The sequence below is a fragment of the Conger conger genome, chromosome 14 (genome assembly GCF_963514075.1).
Source record: "Conger conger chromosome 14, fConCon1.1, whole genome shotgun sequence".
NCBI classification, from domain to species: Eukaryota; Metazoa; Chordata; class Actinopteri; order Anguilliformes; family Congridae; genus Conger; species Conger conger.
In genome coordinates, this window is record NC_083773.1 from 4,464,203 (window position 1) to 4,483,437 (window position 19,235).

General features: G+C 49.9%; 1 protein-coding gene across 6 annotated transcripts in view; it reads right to left on the reverse strand.

Moving 5' to 3' along the window:
• The window catches only part of LOC133110234 (E3 ubiquitin-protein ligase RNF123), a 152,854-nt gene that overhangs the window by 17,813 nt on the left and 115,806 nt on the right, over positions 1-19,235 (reverse strand). For all 6 annotated transcript variants that reach the window (XM_061220186.1, XM_061220181.1, XM_061220185.1 and 3 more), the window contains 2 exons: positions 12,414-12,559; positions 3,541-3,635 (listed from right to left, as the gene is read on the reverse strand). In XM_061220186.1, the coding sequence (XP_061076170.1) occupies positions 3,541-3,635; positions 12,414-12,559 (241 nt within the window). The remainder of the gene's footprint in view (positions 1-3,540; positions 3,636-12,413; positions 12,560-19,235) is intronic.

Below are 19,235 nucleotides of genomic sequence, written 5' to 3' on the forward strand. Positions count from 1 at the left end.
TCAGAGGTGCCTTCTTTTGCGTGGGAGTTCAAAGGAGCTCTTTTACAGGCAACAACAACAACAGCAACCCAAATTACCTCAAGTGTCTTGGGAAATTTCTCATTCCAGGCATCTCAATCTGGCCAACCATCCATGCCCAAGTCAAGTTGGCTAATTAAAAATCCATGCCTGTCCACTGCCATTGATCTCATCTCACCCCAGGAGATTAAAAAAATCAAACACAAACGCTACACTCACCGAGCACTTTATTAAGACTACTGCTGCTGTAGCCTGTCCACTTAGAGCTATGATTGCGTTGCGCGTTCAGATACCACTGTGTGCTCTTCTGCATACCACTGTTTTAATGTGTGGTTATTTGCGTTACTGTCACCTTCCTGTCAGCTTTGACCAGTCTGGCCATTCTCCTCTGACGTCTCTCATTTCTGTCTGCAGAACTGCTGCTCACTGGATTTTTTTTTGTGTGCATTTTTTTTAGTAGTACTCAAGTACTCTAGAGACTAGTGTGCATGAAAATCCCAGGAGATCAGCAGTTTCTGAGATACGCAAACCACCCACGCTAAAGGTCACTTAGATCCCATTTTTTCCCCATTCTGATGATTGATGTGAACATTAACTGAAGCTCCTGACCCGTATCTACACGATTGTATGCATTCCACTGCTGCCACACAATTGGTTGGTTAGATAATCACATGAATATGTAGGTGTAATAAAGTAAAAACGTTCCTAATAAAGGGCTCGCTGAGTGTAAATACAGATCATTTTTAATGTCAGCATGACAGCTCATTTTCCACATACTGGTAATTCATGTAACGCATGTGTAAATACACAGTCATGACCTTTAAACACAGGCTATAATCATGATCTTTAAACACAGGTAATCCTACTGAGGTTTAACACCTGTAGCTCCTCTCCACTGCAGCATACAGAGTGGTTCATGGGCACCCTTCCACACACTTTTCAATTTCTTTGCGGTTGAATAATTGTCAAAATCAGCACATCCACATGTGTACATGTGGTTGTCACTGGCAACCCCTGTGTGTGTGGGGGTGAGGAGAAGCTGTTATTTGGAACAATTTCTTCTACTTTGCATTATTTCTCTTCAAAATGTGCTTTGTACAATTATACAGTAGGATGTACCAGCGTGAACGGTGAAAAGCTGAATGGGTTTTTAAATGGCGGTGTGACGACTGAAAATGAAATCAATGGGGAGAGAAAGAAAAAAACAGCAACGGACAGGAGAAAGGGAGCATCTTGTGCTTGTTCAAATTACAGAGGGAGGCGTGCGTGGAGGGCGGGGGCGGGGGGCAGCGGGGGCGGGGGGGGGAGAGGGGGCGGGGGGGGGGAACGGGGGCGGTTATTTCTCAAGATGAACCGCAGGACTGAAAGAGGAAACCACTGCACTAAGTGAACCACATCCACAACAGAGCATAGAGCACTTAAGAGCACGCTTGAAAAACACTTTGGTTGGCCACCGTTCCTTCCTCCCGCTTTCTCTTTTAAAACAGTGAGAGGCAACGGCGGAGGGTGCGGGGAGGGGGGGGGGGCAGTTCGATCCGAACAGGGACTCGGAAACTACCGGAAGTGGCGCTGGGGCCGCCCGTGAGGGGGCAGTGCTCCGGGAAGCCAAATGTCCAAATGCACCGCGCTCGGGAGAAACGGTCCGGGAGAGGGGACCGGGCCAAACTCCAGACTCACTCACTGGCCACTCGAAGATCCCCAGAGTGACGATTAAATTTGCTCCAGCCAAATTACCGGCCTCTAAAATCAAGAAATGAAATGAAATTCTTGCCACACCGATGGCTGTGAGGAGATAAACACCCTCATCGCGAGTGCCTTTGAGACGCTTCAAAGAGCCGAAAGATGCTATAAGTGACACTCGTTATCGCCTCCCCACACGTTGACTGAAGTCTCCACCTAAGCAGGTTTCCCCCTCAGTCCGAGGATTTCATCAGATAGCAGCGCACTGCGTACAACGACAATGCACCATCTGCTTATCCAGATACTAACCACTGCACTTCACAACACAATATTACTGACAAATACCGTAACAAAAATAATACAAAGAACATCTACACACGTCTTTATTTCCCAGTCAGTCCAGAGAGTGCAGTGTGAGAGAGAGAGAGAGAGAGAGAGAGAGAATCAGCGGTTGTCTTTGTAACCCTACCCTCTCTGCTGAAATGGGTCTCTCATGGCCCGGGCCTGCGTAATGAGGAAGGCCTGGTATCGTGTTGCGTACCGCGGGAGAGGAACCACTCGTGTTTTTCTCCCAGGCTAATGCTGCGGTAAGCACCTAGCCGCCCCCCAGGGAGGGGATTTCACCCAGCCCCCCCATCCCAGCACCCGCCACTTCCCAACGCGTCAGCACACAAACCGCGAGGAAGCACTGACCACTCACACACACCGTAAAACCATCGCCTGCTACCGAGAACAAACAAGAAGCCGTTCAGCACAATCGACTCAGTGCAACGATTGAGTACAGCCATTCAGGACTAACCAGAAACCACTCGGTGCAACTATTCAGTACAACCATCAGGTTACAGACCTTTTTTTTATGTGTCCTTCTATTCATGGACTCCCAAGAAAGCAACACCTCCAAGAAAGGGAGCCTGACAGCAGGGCCTTCCTTCATTACAAGGTGCAAATTAAGAAAATAATATTTCAAATATTTTATTATTATTTTAAAACGTGTGACTGCAACAGTGCTGCTCTTCCAGGACTCAGTGAGGAGCAGCTTACTGTTGTCTGACCGATGTCCCACTGTTACATGTTATTTAGCCAACGCTTTTATCTAAAGCGACTTACAGTGGATTAGACGAAGCAGGAGACAATCCTCCCCTGGAGCAATGCAGGGTTAAGGGCCTTGCTCAAGGGCCCAACGGCTGTGCGGATCTTGTTGTGGCTACACTGGGGATTGAACCATCATCCATGTGGGTCCCAGTCATGTACCTTAACCACTACACTACAGGCTGTTCCCAATACTCCCCCTGTCCATCACACAAATGAAACAGACTGGGCCGAAGCCTGAGTCCACAGCCATGGTGGATTTCTGGACCTGACACGTCAGGGTCTGATCTCAGCCAGCAGAAAGGGCGCCCGTGTTATTGTGCCCTAAGTGAGTTAGTGAGTTAGAGAGGCAGTGATGCAGGTGTGAAAGGGCACCCGTGTTTTTGGGTCACACCCTCTCCCCCTCTCCCCCGCCCCGGGGCCCTCTCTCCCCCGCCCTGGGGCCCTCTCCCCCGCCCCGGGCCCTCTCCCCCGGCCCGGCCCTCTCCCCCACCCCGGGGCCCTCTCCCCTGCCCCGGCCCCTCTCCCCCGCCCCGGCCCCTCTCCCCCGCCCCGGCCCCTCTCCCTCTCCCCGGCCTCTCCCCGGCCCCTCTCCCCCGCCCCGGGCCCCTCTCCCTCTCCCCCGCCCCGGCCCCTCTCCCCCGCCCCGGGCCCCTCTCCCTCTCCCCCGCCCCGGGGCCCTCTCCCCCGCCCCGGGCCCCTCTCCCCCGCCCCGGGCCCCTCTCCCCCGCCCCGCCCCGGGCCCTGACTCACCGCCGCACTGGCTGCTGCGTCCTTGGACTCCTGCGTCAGGAAGGACAGCATCTGCTCCACCTTCCTCTCCTCCTCCGCACTGATGTAGTCCGTGTCTGTGAAACCACACCACAATCAGGAGTTCAACAGGAGAACCGCATACGGAAACATACATTACAAACACACCAGCATCACACAGAAGATCCACAATCAGGAGTTAGACAGGAGAACCGCATACGGAAACACACATTACAAACACACCAGCATCACTCAGAAGAACTACACACCATTTTTAACTCATAGTGGTTCAGGTACATGACGAACACGGTTGTTCAATCCCCAGTGCAGCCACAATAAGATCCGCACAGCCGTCGGGCCCTTGAGCAAGGCCCTTAACCCTGCATTGCTCCAGGTGAGGATTGTCTCCTGCTTAGTCTCATCGACTGTACGTCACTCTGGATAAGAGCATCTGCCAAAATGCCAATAATGTAATGTACTGTATTGTGACTATAACAGTAGCCATGTTTCCACAGGTTCTCAGAAAACAAAAAAATTTGACTGGATCATGTATTGAATTACATATTTCAAGGGCTTATTTCAGCATGAAATTTATGTCCCTCTAAGAGGACGAGCTGTAACCCTCAGGAAGAACAAAAATCTGAATATTTACCAACATAGCATTAGTGTTTCGTCACATGGAGTTACAAATCAACACTAGTACAGAAGCTGTCGGACACTGACACTGACATAAAGATGTCTGCCCATTCTCAATGCCGCAAGTTCAGAAAATAAACGCGGTTGGATAGATTTTTATCACGACACCAACTGTAAGTCCGAATGGAATTACCATCCGCATGTAAAAGAGACTAGTGCCTTGAGATACACATTTGCACACTGGACGTCAATATGCTCATCTAATCTAATCTACCGTGTCGATATCCTGATGCCCCTCCAGGCACTGAGCTGCCCTCCCCCCCCAACCCCCAAACCCCCCCTTCCTTCACATCATTTCGTTTTGGGAGGAGTCAGATGTGCTTGATAATTAATATTTCATATTTCAGCTTGCGGTCCGGGAGGGGGGAATCCACCCTCCGGCCTCGCCTCGCCCCCCATGCAATTTCACGCCGTCCAGTTCGAAAATGACTACATTGGCCATGACCGTGTAAACCCTGACAGAGCCATCGCCAAGGAAACCGGAGCAGCAGGGTACGGCGGTCTGAGATGCACAGGCTGAGTTTCCTCTGCCACCTCCCTGTTTATCCACCTTTCAGGGGCCAGAGCTGGGCGCATCCTGCTTTTCATTTCTTATTGAATTCAGTTTTTTTCTTTTTTTTCTTCTTACTATTCCCATAACGCTTAACAGAGGCTAACAAGGCAGCGACCAGATGCCCCAGCTGGCTTTAGAAATAAATATAAATTAAACGGAGTTAAGAATGGCTTTATTAATCCTCTTCGCAGAGAACTGGGTCTTCCCCTGCGCTCGCGTTTCCGATTGCTTAATTCCCGTAACGCAGCACGTCAAGGAACACGCCGGTGATTTGTGTATCTCAGCTGGCTTTGGGCACATACAGTAATGAAACGAGGTTTAAGAATGGCTTGATTAATCCTTGTGCTAGACAGAACTGGGTCTCGCATTTGAATTTGAATTTCTTATTACTGCCATAACGCCGCATGTCAGAAAATGTGCCAATGATTTGTGAATGTGAGCCGAGGGTGAGCATGTGCTGGAACAGCCTGTATAAGCCTCATCAGGGGCGAACTGGGCCTGCCCCCTTGCATTTGAATCGCATTTGCATTTGCATTTGCATTTGCATTTTCCGTTTGATTTCGACCCCTCCGCCTCTCGTCCCTGCCACCCGGAGGCTCCGCGGTATCGCAGCCGCGTCCAAACGGGGCCGCATTTTAATCGTTTTATTCCCTAAGCCGTCCCACGTCGCTGACAGCCAATCACGCCTGGCGGCGGTTTGGAGGTCGGAGTGGTGCGGCCTCTCCCTGATTGTCCCGCTACCTGCGATGAGATGGCTCGATGAGAGTCACCGCCCCGCGCGTTTAATATGCGACGATATTTACAAAGCATCAATCAGGGACGCGTCGGAAAAGGCCACGACGCACGCGACGGCGGGGATAATCTTTTCACGAAAACGGAAACGGGGGTGAGGAAACCCCCCCCCCCCCCCCCCCGTCATTACAGCGGCCCTTAAATTAACATCCCCGAGGAGAGGGCACAGCTCTGCCGACGACGTCGACGCAGACCGAATAAACGGCAGCTCCGCTCTGCGAGACGGCTCGAAAAACCTCGCCGCCTCGTCTCCTGCCAGCGCCTCGTCTCGGCCTGCAGTACAGCAGTTATGTTAAAATTCATGATCGCACAATTCCTAACATCCGTAACGCTGGGTACGAACACATTTTCCCTTGATTTGGATCAGCTTCTATATTCATAACTTTCCATACATAATTTATACATAGCTTAATGACAATAGTCCTGTTTAGGACTTTGTCACGTATCCTTTGCCTGCAGTGATTGCTTGAAGCCTCTGACCCAGGCCTGCTCTGCCAGTCCTGCTGGATGCCTTTCGTCTTCTCTCCAGCATCTGGACTGCATGTTCAACCGGATTCAGATCGGGTGAATGACTCATCAGCCAGTCAAGAATGTCACCATTTGTAGCATTAGAAGCCTCGTTTGTTTTTTAATACACAGTACGTGTGGCATCATTGTCCTGCTGTAGGATGATGGAAGGAAGATCGGACTGTGATTGGTTGAACTCCAGCAGAGAAGATGCCTCTGTACACTTGAGAATTCACTCAATTCGTCTTCCTCGGCCTCTGCGATTACTGTGCAGACCAGAGCTCTCTCTCTTCTTAATGATGTTCCAAACAGTTGATTTTTGGTAAGCCTGAGCCTTTTTTTTACCCCTCATTTGTCAGCCTCATAATGGCTTCCTTGACTTTCAATATCACCTCTCTGGTCCTCATGTTGGCAAACGCAATAACAGAGAACAGAATTGATTGCCTTTGGGGCCTGTTATTGCCCCCAAAGGCAATCAGAAGCCCAGACTAGACACTGAATGCTCTCTCATATTTGCACTAAGGAAGAACTGAACACACCTGTTGAAATATTAGTTCTTAGGCAAAAAAAAAGATCAGAAATAAGCAACTAAATGCTATCTATGCCTTTTTACATCTATCCATCTATCTGTATGAGCAGTAGTAGCTGTACTAGCAGTATCTCATCATCAGGTGTGTTAAAGGTGTGTTAAACCTCCGTATTCACCAGTCTATCTCAGCCGTGACAAAGCAGTCAGTACTAATCTGATTTCAGATCCAGGTCACAACCCAAAAGGGACTGATCAGCAACACCCAGAAAGCCCAGAGACCTGCAAGCCTCCTCTGTGGCATTCAAACAGGCACAGACTGGTAACAGCAGCCTCTCTCAGGTGATACATCAACTCCTTACAAATGATTACTCTGCAACAGTATGCAAATCACACAACACTTACAGAGAGAGAGAGATAGAGAGAGAGAGAGGGGGGAGAGAGATAGAGAGAGAGAAGGAGAGAGAGTGTGAGAGAGAGAGGAGAGAGTGTGTGAGAGAGAGAGAGAGATAGAGAGAGAGGGGGGAGAGAGATAGAGAGAGAGAAGGAGAGAGTGTGTGAGAGAGAGAGAGAAGGAGAGAGTGTGTGAGAGAGAGAAGGAGAGAGAGTGTGTGAGAGAGAGAGAGTGTGTGTGAGAGAGAGAAGGAGAGAGAGAGGGAGTGTGTGAGAGAGAGAGAAAGAGGGAGTGAGAGAAAGAGAGACAGAGAGAGGGAGAGAGATAGAGAAAGAGAGAGAGAGAGGGAGAGGAATCGAGAGAGAGAGAGAGAGAGAGGGGGAGAGTGAGAAAGAGAGACAGAGAGAGGGAGAGAGATAGAGAAAGAGAGAGAAAGAGGGAGAGGGAGCGAGAGAGAGATAGGGGGAGAGAGAGATAGAGAAAGAAAAAGAAAGAGGGAGAGGGAGCGAGAGAGAGATAAATAACACTCGGAGGTGAAGAGAGAAGTGCCGATTGGGTTGTGTTGGGAGTGCCTGACAATAATGAAGGAAATCTAGGCCAGGACAGCATGCAGAGGGCATTCCCCAGCTATTTCTAGGTTTCAGGGACATTTAAAGAGGTGAGAGAGATAGGGAGGGAGGGAGGGAGAGAGGGAGAGAGAGAGGGAGAGGGGGAGACACGGGGGAGTGAGAGAAACAGAATCAAGGTGAAAGAGAACGAACAGTCTCCTCTCTGTAAGTAGATGGTTTTTTTTTTCTTCCCATCGGAAAGCTCTGTTTATAATTTAAGATTCTCTCCACCCACTCACAGGGCCAGCAGGGCAGACAAACCAATTCAGACACAACCGAACAAACCCAAACACACGAAAATAATGAAATAAACCAAGGGACAAAAACCGAATTTCAGCAGGGCTCCCGCATTTATGGAAATGGTGTCTTTGAGACGTCCGCCCTCGTTTACTACCCATAACGCATCGCTGGCCTCCCAGCCCTGGCTCACATCGCACAAGCGCCTATTTCGCTGACAGGACGTGCCCATCGCTGCTTCCTGCGGAGCCCGAGGAGCTGTTTACACAGCGCTGCCATGGATACAGGCAGGAAACAAAACAGCCAACATGCACTCGCCTTCTCCTCCTGCTCTCCACAACCAATGCAAGTCGTTTCACCCGTTCGGTCCTCTAATGATACTCAGGACTGACAGGGCGATGGCGACTGCATGCCCGAGTTGGAGAAAATGCGAATAAATTAGAAAGAGGTCGGAGCCTGGCAAAATGTGAACTAAATGTGTTCAGACTCATCAACGCTGGTCGGCGTTCAGCGCTCAGACTGATTCGGTCGGAGCCGCAGCAATCTGCATTCTGCTAGCGCTCCGGGGCTAAAGACCAGCCTCATCAAAATGCCATCAGGGAGAAGAACCGGGCAGGACGGCGGATGAACGTCTGCGCGCGCTCCGAGACGGAGAGACCGGGAACCAGGGGGTCCAGCGGGGCCCAGGACGGGCCCAGACGCCGAGGCCGTTCCCCCCCGGAACCGGCGAGAGGCGGGGTCCGCGCGCTAACGAGCGCGAACGAGCGCTAACGAGCGCGGGGGCGTTTAAGGAAGGCGCGCGGGAGCGGAGAGGTAGCGCACGCTCTCCGCAGGGGGGTCCCCCCGCCCGAGAGGAACCCGGCTCGTCACGTGACCCGGCTCCGAAAATCATCATGCAAACGAGCCGTCCAATTATATCACACGGACCGGCTGGAGGAGAAACCCTGCTCGCTAAAATGATTAAAGCTGAGGGAATATTCCATGTCTGTGCAAAGCCGTCTGTGAGGCGCTCTGTCAGGATGCGAGCGGGGAGGGGCGGCGTGCGTGCGTGCGGGCGGGCGGGCGGGCGGGCTTGCGGGCGGGAACACGCCGGAGCGGAACGAAAGGGGACGTGGCGTTTCCGCCAGGGGAACGCAGCGGCTGACCCGGGTGTCCATGGAGACTCCTCGGTCCCCATGGGAACGGAGGAGAGCGGAGAGCGGAGAGCGGGGAGCGGGTTCGGGGGAAACTGGCTCCAGAGGCCACGGGCGGCGCGGCTGGAAAGGTTGCGTTCGACGTCACCGGCGCACAGCGAGGGGGGGGGGGGGGGGGGGCTCGTCACCAGGGGAGACCCCGTGAGGGGGGGCTGAGTGCAGAGACAATCTATTACCACAAGCCCTGGGCTTTTTCCTGTCTGGCTGAAAAAAACACACACACACACACACACACACACACACACAAACACAGACTGCATCTGTGTGTGCTTTGGGTAGGCAGCGTACAACTGTATAAACAATGTAATTATGCACAATGAAATAACGCACGAACACGAGTACAAAGAGACACGACCTGATAACGCATGAGCCAGTCTGATAATACTGGAGAGAGCAGGGATTGTGAATGAACAGCACAGCATGTTTAACACTGAGGAGAGCAGGGATTGTGAATGAACAGCACAGCGTGTTTAACACTGAGGGGAGCAGGGATTCTGAATGAACAGCACAGCGTGTTTAACACTGAGGGGAGCAGGGATTCTGAATGAACAGCACAGCGTGTTTAACACTGAGGGGAGCAGGGATTCTGAATGAACAGCACAGCGTGTTTAACACTGAGGAGAGCAGGGATTCTGAATGAACAGCACAGCGTGTTTAACACTGAGGAGAGCAGGGATTCTGAATGAACAGCACAGCGTGTTTAACACTGAGGAGAGCAGGGATTCTGAATGAACAGCACAGCGTGTTTAACACTGAGGAGAGCAGGGATTCTGAATGAACAGCACAGCGTGTTTAACACTGAGGAGAGCAGGGATTCTGAATGAACAGCACAGCGTGTTTAACACTGAGGGGAGCAGGGATTCTGAATGAACAGCACAGCGTGTTTAACACTGAGGAGAGCAGGGATTCTGAATGAACAGCACAGCGTGTTTAACACTGAGGAGAGCAGGGATTCTGAATGAACAGCACAGCGTGTTTAACACTGAGGAGAGCAGGGATTCTGAATGAACAGCACAGCGTGTTTAACACTGAGGGGAGCGGGGATTGTGAATGAACAGCACAGCGTGTTTAACACTGAGGAGAGCAGGGATTATGAATGAACAGCACAGTGTACTTTCAGGCGAGATACTACAGCTGAATTTGGGTTTTTGGGTTACAGAATGAAACTTTGATTCAGATCCAGCCATCCTGCTTGTAAAATATTCATGAATAACAATAACACAAGTAGTCATTTTCTATTGTTAGTTACCACCTACCACATCTACAAAAAGCACAACATTATCTTTAACAGCTATTTTCTCAAAATGACATATTCCCCATACGCCAGACAGCTTCTCCGCATTAAACGCCAATTCGCGAACAGATTCATGAATGAAATAGCTGATAATTTACAGAAGCTGTTTTAAATGGCTTTTGTCATCTTCACTTCATAATGGGTTTATACCTGCAAAACCACATTCTTTGACAGACAGCGCGGTCTATAAGTATTTAGACAGAGGTGCACTTAGTGTTCTTTTGCCTCTGTACTCCATCACCAAATTCAAATTCATTGAAATGGAACAATGAATATGAGGTTAAAATATAGACTGTCACCTTTAATTTGAGGCTGTTTACAGCCACTTCCAGTGATCCATGTGGGAATCACCTTTTTATACATAGTCCCCCCCCCCGATTTTAGGGGACCAAAAGTAATTGGACAGTTGGCTTCTCAGATGTTTCTGATTCGTCAGATTATTCAATCACATTCATAGTGCAGGTATGAGAAGGCTTTCAGTATCTAGTCTTGACTCTATGCTTCTGATTGCCTTTGGAGTCTGTTATTAGTGTTTGGCAACATGAGCACCAGAGTTGTGCCAATCACAGTCAAGGATGAGCCATTATGAGGCTGACAAATAAGAAAATAAAACAGACAGAGCCAAACAATATGCTCATCAAAATGAATAGTTTGGAACAACATTAAGAAGAAAGAGAGCACTGGTGATCTCAGTCATCGCAAAGACCATGTACCATGTACCATGTACCATGTACCATGGAAGTTTAGGCCAAGGAAGACCTCTACAGTTTATTGATGAACAGCAATAATAATGTATTGCATTAAAACATGAAAATAACTGACTTCATCCACTGAGAAAGCGTAATTTGCTTTCTTGCTGGCAGGCAAATTGACTAGCGTAATTTGCCTGCCCTAATAATAAAAAAAATCTGAAGTAATTATATATATAAAATACTGTATCTTGTATTAATACAAAATATTATTCTGATATGACAAACACATTTCCCTACCCACCAGTGGTACCTCCCCTCAACACTGGGGTAGGTAAGGATTCTGAATGAACAGCACAGGGCGTTTTAACACTGGGGTGATAAGCAATTCCGGAAGACACACTAAAAAACACACCACCAGAGAGAAGCCCTAACTTCAAAAACAATTTCACAGCAATACACCAGCGCCCCAGGACCTTCACTTAGACAGAAAGAAATCTGGGAGAGAAGACATTGTCCTATCGATTTTCTTCTCTGTTACAAATAATTTGGAAGCAACCAGTGTTCTCTCTGTGCTCGGAAAAAAACAATGAAAGAGGAAGATCAGATTCACAGTGATTAATGGAGGATAATGCAGGAGCCAGAGGAAGTGAGACCAAGTAAATCCCAAAGTCAGAAAGTTTAGGAACGCACAGTGTGTGTGTGTGTGTGTGTGTGTGTGTGAGTGCGTGTGTGGGCACCCTTCTAGATGAATGAACACAGACACACACACACACAAACACACACACACACGCACATACGTGTGCCACACACACACACACACACGCACACACACACATACATGCGCGCACACACACACACGCACACACACACACACACACACACACGCGCACACACACACACACACATACATGCGCACACACACGTGCACACACACACACTCTTCTCTAACGCCCTTGCTGGGATGCAAGGTGAGGGGTGATGGGAGGGTCACTCACAGGCATGCACACACACACACACACACACACACACACACACACACACACACACTGGGACACAAGGTGAGGGGTGATGGGAGGGTCACTCACAGGCATGCACACATACACACACACATACATACACACACACACACACACACACACACACACACACACACACACACACACATACATACACACACACACACACACACACACACATACACACACACACACACACACACACACACACATACACACACACACATACACACACACACACACACACACACACACACACACACACACACACATACACACACACACATACATACACACACACACACACACACACACACACACACACACACACACTGGGACACACGAGGAGTGATGGGAGGGTCACTCACAGGCATGGAGGGAGAAGTGTTTCCTCTCAGCGGGGGGCAGAGGGGCAGGGCCGGTGGGTGGAGGCTCATTCTCCCCCAGGAGGTGCTGGATGGAGTGGAGCTGGAAGCAGGGATCAGACAGCAGGACTGCAGCCGCTCTGGACACCCTAAAACACCGAGACAAGAGATTTACAGTTACCCTACAACACCCTAAAACACAGAGATTTACAGTTACCCTACAACACCCTAAAACACAGAGAGACAAGAGATTTACAGTTACCCTACAACACCCTAAAACACAGAGAGACAAGAGATTTACAGTTACCCTACAACACCCTAAAACACACAGAGATAAGACAATTGGTTACCCTACAACACCCTAAAACACAGAGATAAGACAATTAGTTACCCTACGACACCCTAAAACACACAGAGATGAGACCAATAAAATTGAACCTGAACACAAGAAGAGTTACTCAAGAATATTGAGCGGGAAAAACATTTCAGGAAAGAGTAAATGTTTCTGTAAATGTTTTAAAATGTCTCTAACTTGAAGAGCCTACTTTGAGTTCTACAAATACAAATTAGAGGTATTGGTGTCCTAATATAATTATTATGAATCGTTCCAGCAGATTCATTAATTGCGTGAGCTGACGAAACCCTTCTAAACTCCTGGCTTAGAAGACTGAGAAGGGGAATCGAATTTAAAAGCCAAAGCCAGCCCACTCAGAGTAGGGGGGTGGGAGGAAGCCGACGACTGCGTTCTCTGGGAAACAGCTCAACACCGGAGGAGATAAGGTGCTCCTTCACGAAAATGTCACGCCTCAGTGGCAATCACCAGAGCAGGAGCGCGGGAGGTAGGGAGGAGGAGGAGGAGGAGGAGGAGGACGCAGCTCCCAGAGAGACAGGCCTCCAGGTGTGGAGGAGACCAGAGGAGAATAACAGCTCTAATGTCAGTTCTGTGTGCTTCCAGGCACCGTCGGCCTTTCATCTCCTCCTCCCCTCCCTGTAATCCATGGCCTGGGAGCTCCTTCACGATACTCCTCCTGCATACTCCTTCACCATATTCTCTGACTATACTCCTCCTCTGCACTCCTCTGGGCTCCTTCACTGCCGGGGAACTACAGCAGCAGTTTAAGGAATATGGACAGAGAAAACACCATCCTAGATCATCCCAGCACCCATTACATTACATTACATTACATTATTGGCATTCTTTGACACTCTTATCCAGAGCAACGTACAGTTGACTAGACTAAGCAGGAGACAATCCTCCCCTGGAGCAATGCAGGGTTAAGGGCCTTGCTCAAGGGCCCAACGGCTGTGCGGATCTTATTGTGGCTACACCGGGATTAGGACCACCAACCTTGGGTGTCCCAGTCATGTACCTTAACCACTACGCTGCAGGCCACCCCCCGTCAGGCATGTAACCCCCCCCCCCCCCCCGCTCAAGTATGTCAGAACTGTTTCTTGCACAACAGCAAAAAAATATACTAAAAAATACTAAAACAAAAAGAACCTAGAACCTAGGACATGGGAAACATTCCTGGCTCCTGACCCAAAGCCAGAACAGCAGATGTTGCTGGTGAGAAGGGCGTTAAGCGGAGGAGACCAGCAGGCCGGCTGCAGAGGGAGCAGGGGAGAGGGTCTCTGTGCCTCCGCCCGCCTGACCCCAGGACCGGGCTGCCCAACCCTGCTGCTGGAGATCTACCATCCTTTTCCACGCCAAAACCCTAACAAAGCACACCGCATTCGAGAGCTCGAGAGGACCTACAGGGGAGCAGATCTCCGGGAACAAGGTTGGCCAGCCAGCCCTGCTCGAAGAGAACACCGGTCCCTTCAGAGACAAACCACGCCGGGTTTGGTCACGGGTTCATAAGAGCCGATGACCTACTGGAGGTGAAGTGATAGGAATGGATCTAGATGGGCATAAAAAAAAAAACACATGAGGAAGGAGATTGGAGCAGCCCCACTTCCAGGGCAGAAGTGCTCCAGTCTCAGATGAAAGGTTCCCCGGGTGCTGGCTGTGCCGCTGCAGGTGCCTCCCCAGAAGGAGAGACAGACCGGGGCCTATTTCTGGAGCCGGCCGGCCCGACTGCAGTCGCCGGAGAGAGGCGCAGATCCCGGCTGAGTCACCGCCGCCGTGCTGGGCTTGGGCCCCAGCCAGAGCCCGCCTGCCAAACCCACAGAGTGGGAGAGAGCCGCTACACAACCGCCACACAACCGCTACACAACCGCTACACAACCGCTGCACAACTACACAACTACACAACCGCTACACAACCGCTACACAACCGCCGCACAACTACACAACTACACAATCACACAACCGCCCAAACCCACAGATGAGAGTGGGAGAGAGCCGCCACACAACCGCCACACAACTACACAACTACACAATCACACAGCCACACAACTACACAATCACACAACTGCCCAAACCGACAGCTGAGAGTGGGAGAGAGCCGCTACACAACCGCTACACAACCGCCGCACAACTACACAATCACACTACCACACAACCACACAATCGCACAATCACCCAAACCAACAGCTGAGAGTGGGAGAGAGCCACCACATCACTGTACTGCCACACAACCATACAGCCAAACAACCACACAACTGCACAAACACACAACCATACAGCCACACAACTACATGACCGTAGAGCCATAGAACTACACAACTGCACAACCACATGACTATACAACTGCAGATTGCAGCCTGGAACGCCCCCTCCCCCCCCCTGCCACCTCTCCCCAATCTGCAGCATAGCGATTGCATCAGCTAACTAACGAACGCATCCTTTTTCATTAGCGTAATAGAAAAACGGGTCTTTCTCTGCGGCAGATCAATGAGGATGGGGAAAGGACCGGGGCGGGGCAGGGCGGGGAGGAGGAGGAGGAGGAGGAGGAGGAGGAGGAGGAGGGGGAGGAGGTGCGTCTCCTAATCCGGGTCAATACAGGGAGTAGCAGAAGCGAAAGCCCCTGGTTTCACCACCCCTGGTTTCACCACCCCCTCCTCCTCCTCCCTCCTCCTCCTCTCCACCTGACAGCCCATGCGTTCCCCGCGGGTGCCGGAGGAGCTGAGACCCTGTGAATAAGGAGCCATTACCCCCACTGCTCCCGGCGAGTTCAAGCGCAGGGCAGGTTCCCTCAGCCCGGGCCGCCGCGGCCCCCCGAGCAGAACCCATCTCTCCCCTCCCGGGCCGGGGCCCCCGCCGATGCCCGGAGATTACGGTCAAATTACGGCCAAACGTTCTGTCGGCCCCGGGGCCGGAATGGGCCCGCGCGCCAGAACCGCTCAAGTTAATTGGGTTTCAGAGGCGACGTTTCCGCCTGTCCCGTCCGCCGGCCCCGTGCGTTCACGCTTTCATCTCCCGCCACAATCGGGTTTCAAACCCAGCCCGAGGCGTGATGATAGAGGGCAGAACCCCCCCCCAGCGTCGTTCAGATCTGAACCTCCTCCAGGCACAGACGACGCTGCGCTCTCTGTACAGCACAAAGACCGGTTCCCCCACCCCCCGCCTCAAATTATTTTTAAAAAAACGATTCAGTTCAGCTAATCGCAGGCATTGTTTTCCATACATTCTGCCATTCTTACCAGGCAGAGATAAGCCATTCAGGAAAATGACAGGCACTTCAATAGCGACAGTATGACATTTTACATCAAAAGCACTACATTTCAACCTCATTATTGATTACGCCACTTTTCACATCTGCTTGAAAGCGAAAATTACATTTCTCCATACGGCTCCACTCCTGGACCACGTGGACGGTGACAACAGAGGATTTATCTCCGCAGCGAATGAGCGACGGGGAGTAATTAAGAGAGTGAATCATAAATGAGACAAAAGACGGCGCGCTGCAAACAAAAAAAATCCTTTATGTCCACGTCGCCGGCGGTGACGTCAAGAAACGACGGTTAGCCAAAAGCGACGGCTATGCCACTGTCAGTAAGACCGCACGGCACTGTGCTCCTCCAGTTGAAATGTAAAAGAATATGGAAACCTAGACTTTATTTTTTTTTATCTTGGAAAAGGAAAGCCCCCCACTGCGGAGTGGCCTCCCTCCAGGAGAGCCAGCAGGTAGCGATGAGACGGATCAATCCGGCCATGCAGGAGAACATTCCCCCATCCATCTCCGGTGGAGATCTCTCTCTCTCCTCGCCTAATATGGCGCTAGGGCCCATTACTGGACCTCAGGGGCGTCCGTCTGCATCTGGACCCATCCCGGGCGGGAGGGAAGGCCACGGCAAACACACCGCTTAAAGACATAGTTTCACTTTCTCGGGGCTTTTCCGGACCATTCGTTTCAGTGTATGACAGCTTTGCAAGCAATGAAGGATATTTTAGATATGTACTGCAGAGATTTACCTGCCAGCTTTGCAAATGCTGGTATATGGGGGACAGGAGATTCAAAAAAATACACAAAAATGCTAAAAATCTATGAAAATAAAACAAAATCCAGAAAGTGAAGTACCACCTAAATAGACCCATAGGGACTGCTGCATGCATCATGCGTAGAAATGCCTCCATCTTCAATCCGTACTCAAAATGGCTAGCTACAGTTAACTATATATTCTTACAACCTACAACCTTGGCCAAGGGAAACATTCCAAGGAAACAATATGGCAATATGGAGTCATGTTCTTCACAGGATGGAACAAAGTGTCACCCATCTGACTTGCGAGAGCACATTTCACTGAAACAGATGTCTAAGTACCTCTGCAGCGAAACGGCGAAATGTTACCTCACCATAACACGGCCATCAATCAACGTAATGACAATTCCCTCATATACGCAGCTCTCCATTCACTTCAAGGATACGAAACGAACGCTCAACTTCATAAGTTTGCACGTAAAAGTTTGGCATAAAAAATGTGTCTCTACGGGACAGGACTTTTTTATCATACTCAAGTGGCAGAGTAGTACTGAAAGAATAATGGTTACAATGGTGAACGATATATACTGGTAGAACCCGTCACAATTACGCTAATTATTGCCGATACAAAACATAACCTAACTTGGTCCCGGCGACTATCAAATGACACTGTAGGCCAGACAGCCAATGGGCACTTGGCTGCATTGCGAGTGTTTGACACTCCTGCACCCGATTGGACGAATGGCGACAGGAACAGCTGGGGAGCAGAGCTCCAGTCATGGAGCACTGCAGCTTTTTGACTGCTGGTCTTCGCTGCGCTTCAGCGTAATGGCATAATGTAAGTAAGTGCTTGGCCTCGGTCCACACACCTGCTTGCCTCGGCCTAAATCAGTTTCTGATCGAGAGGAGACCACAAGACCGCCAGACACTGCCACCCCCCGCAGGCCTGGGATTGGGTGCCCTGAGTAAAAGTGTGAAATTTATGGAGGAATTCAGAGGCAATGGATACATGTGTGTGCCTGTGCATCCAGCCAGGAAACCCATCTCATCCAGCAGTAGTCTGAGGACCTCAGCAGTTATAATGTTCGTTTACAAACAAGCTGAGGAAAACAAAATATAATGTTTACATAGCCATGTTTATTCATCGGTTGGCCTGAATGAATTGCGTATCATTTATCATAACCACTGAGCTAAGCATAAGCAGTTAGCTTTTGAAATGTAATTATTTTGAATTAGATCAGGAACAGAAATGATGTACCCAAGACAGCATGGGAGCTAATCAAATAGCTACCAGAATGAGAGAACAGCAAGGTAGCTACAGACAACTTAACAGAACGCAAGTAGGATATATTCACACAAATACCAAACTGGGTTACGTAAAAGAGGTAAAAAAAGAAAGCTTAAGGAAAGGGTAGCACCTTGCACTCAAAGAAAGCAGCTTGTTTAACTCGCTCACTCACTTCTTTTGAAGTGACAGAGCTGTTAGAACACACACACAGCAGTTTTGTTAGGGAAAAAAAAAACATTTAGGTGAATAGTGGTTGAAATAGGCAAAAAGGTGAAAGGTGCCACCATCTACAGTGTATTCCTACAAGGATGGCTCTGATGGACCCAGGCAAGTAGCAACTGTAACTGCATATGGTAAATGGTAATCGTAAATGGTTGGAATTTATATAGCGCCTTTATCCAATGCGCCATACAATTGATTCTTCACATTCACCCATTCATACACACACTCACACACCAGCTCGTCAGGAGCATTTGGGGGTCAGGGACACTTCGACACACCCAGGGCGGGATCGAACTGGCAACCATCCCGACTGCCAGACGACTGCTCTTACTGCCTGAGCCAATGAGACGACTGCTCTTACCGCCTGAGCCAATGAGACGACTGCTCTTACCGCCTGAGCCAATGAGACGACTGCTCTTACTGCCTGAGCCAATGTCGCCCTGGTATATCAGACCACTGCTGCACTTACAGAACCGCCATGGGCATACAGTATGTTTGAGATTAAAGCATATGGGAAAAAAATGGGTTTCTCATTCAGGACAGCTATCCACGGACATGTTCCTGAGTGACTCTCTCTCAATAACCCCTTCCCCCGTTACTAAATAAGTAATCAATCAATTTTAAATCTGTGTCAATACTGGAAGTACATCAGCAATATGCACACACATATAGTTTCTCCCCGTTGAAATATCGAACTGCATTGGAAAAAGGGTGTGTGTAAAATAAACATTTTCGCAATTTTTCAAGCAATGTCAGGGTGCCTGGGGTGGGTTGCAGGTCCGTGGACTCCCCAGAGATGTTATTAAGCACACTGTAACGAGCGGCTCTTTTGTGGATCTTCAGCAGGAAGAGGGAAAAAAAAGGCTCACATATCTTGACTAGCCATCAACAGCCGCAGAGTCATTTCCAGGCCAAATTGACGGTGCTGTGAAAACATGAGCCACCGAAGCC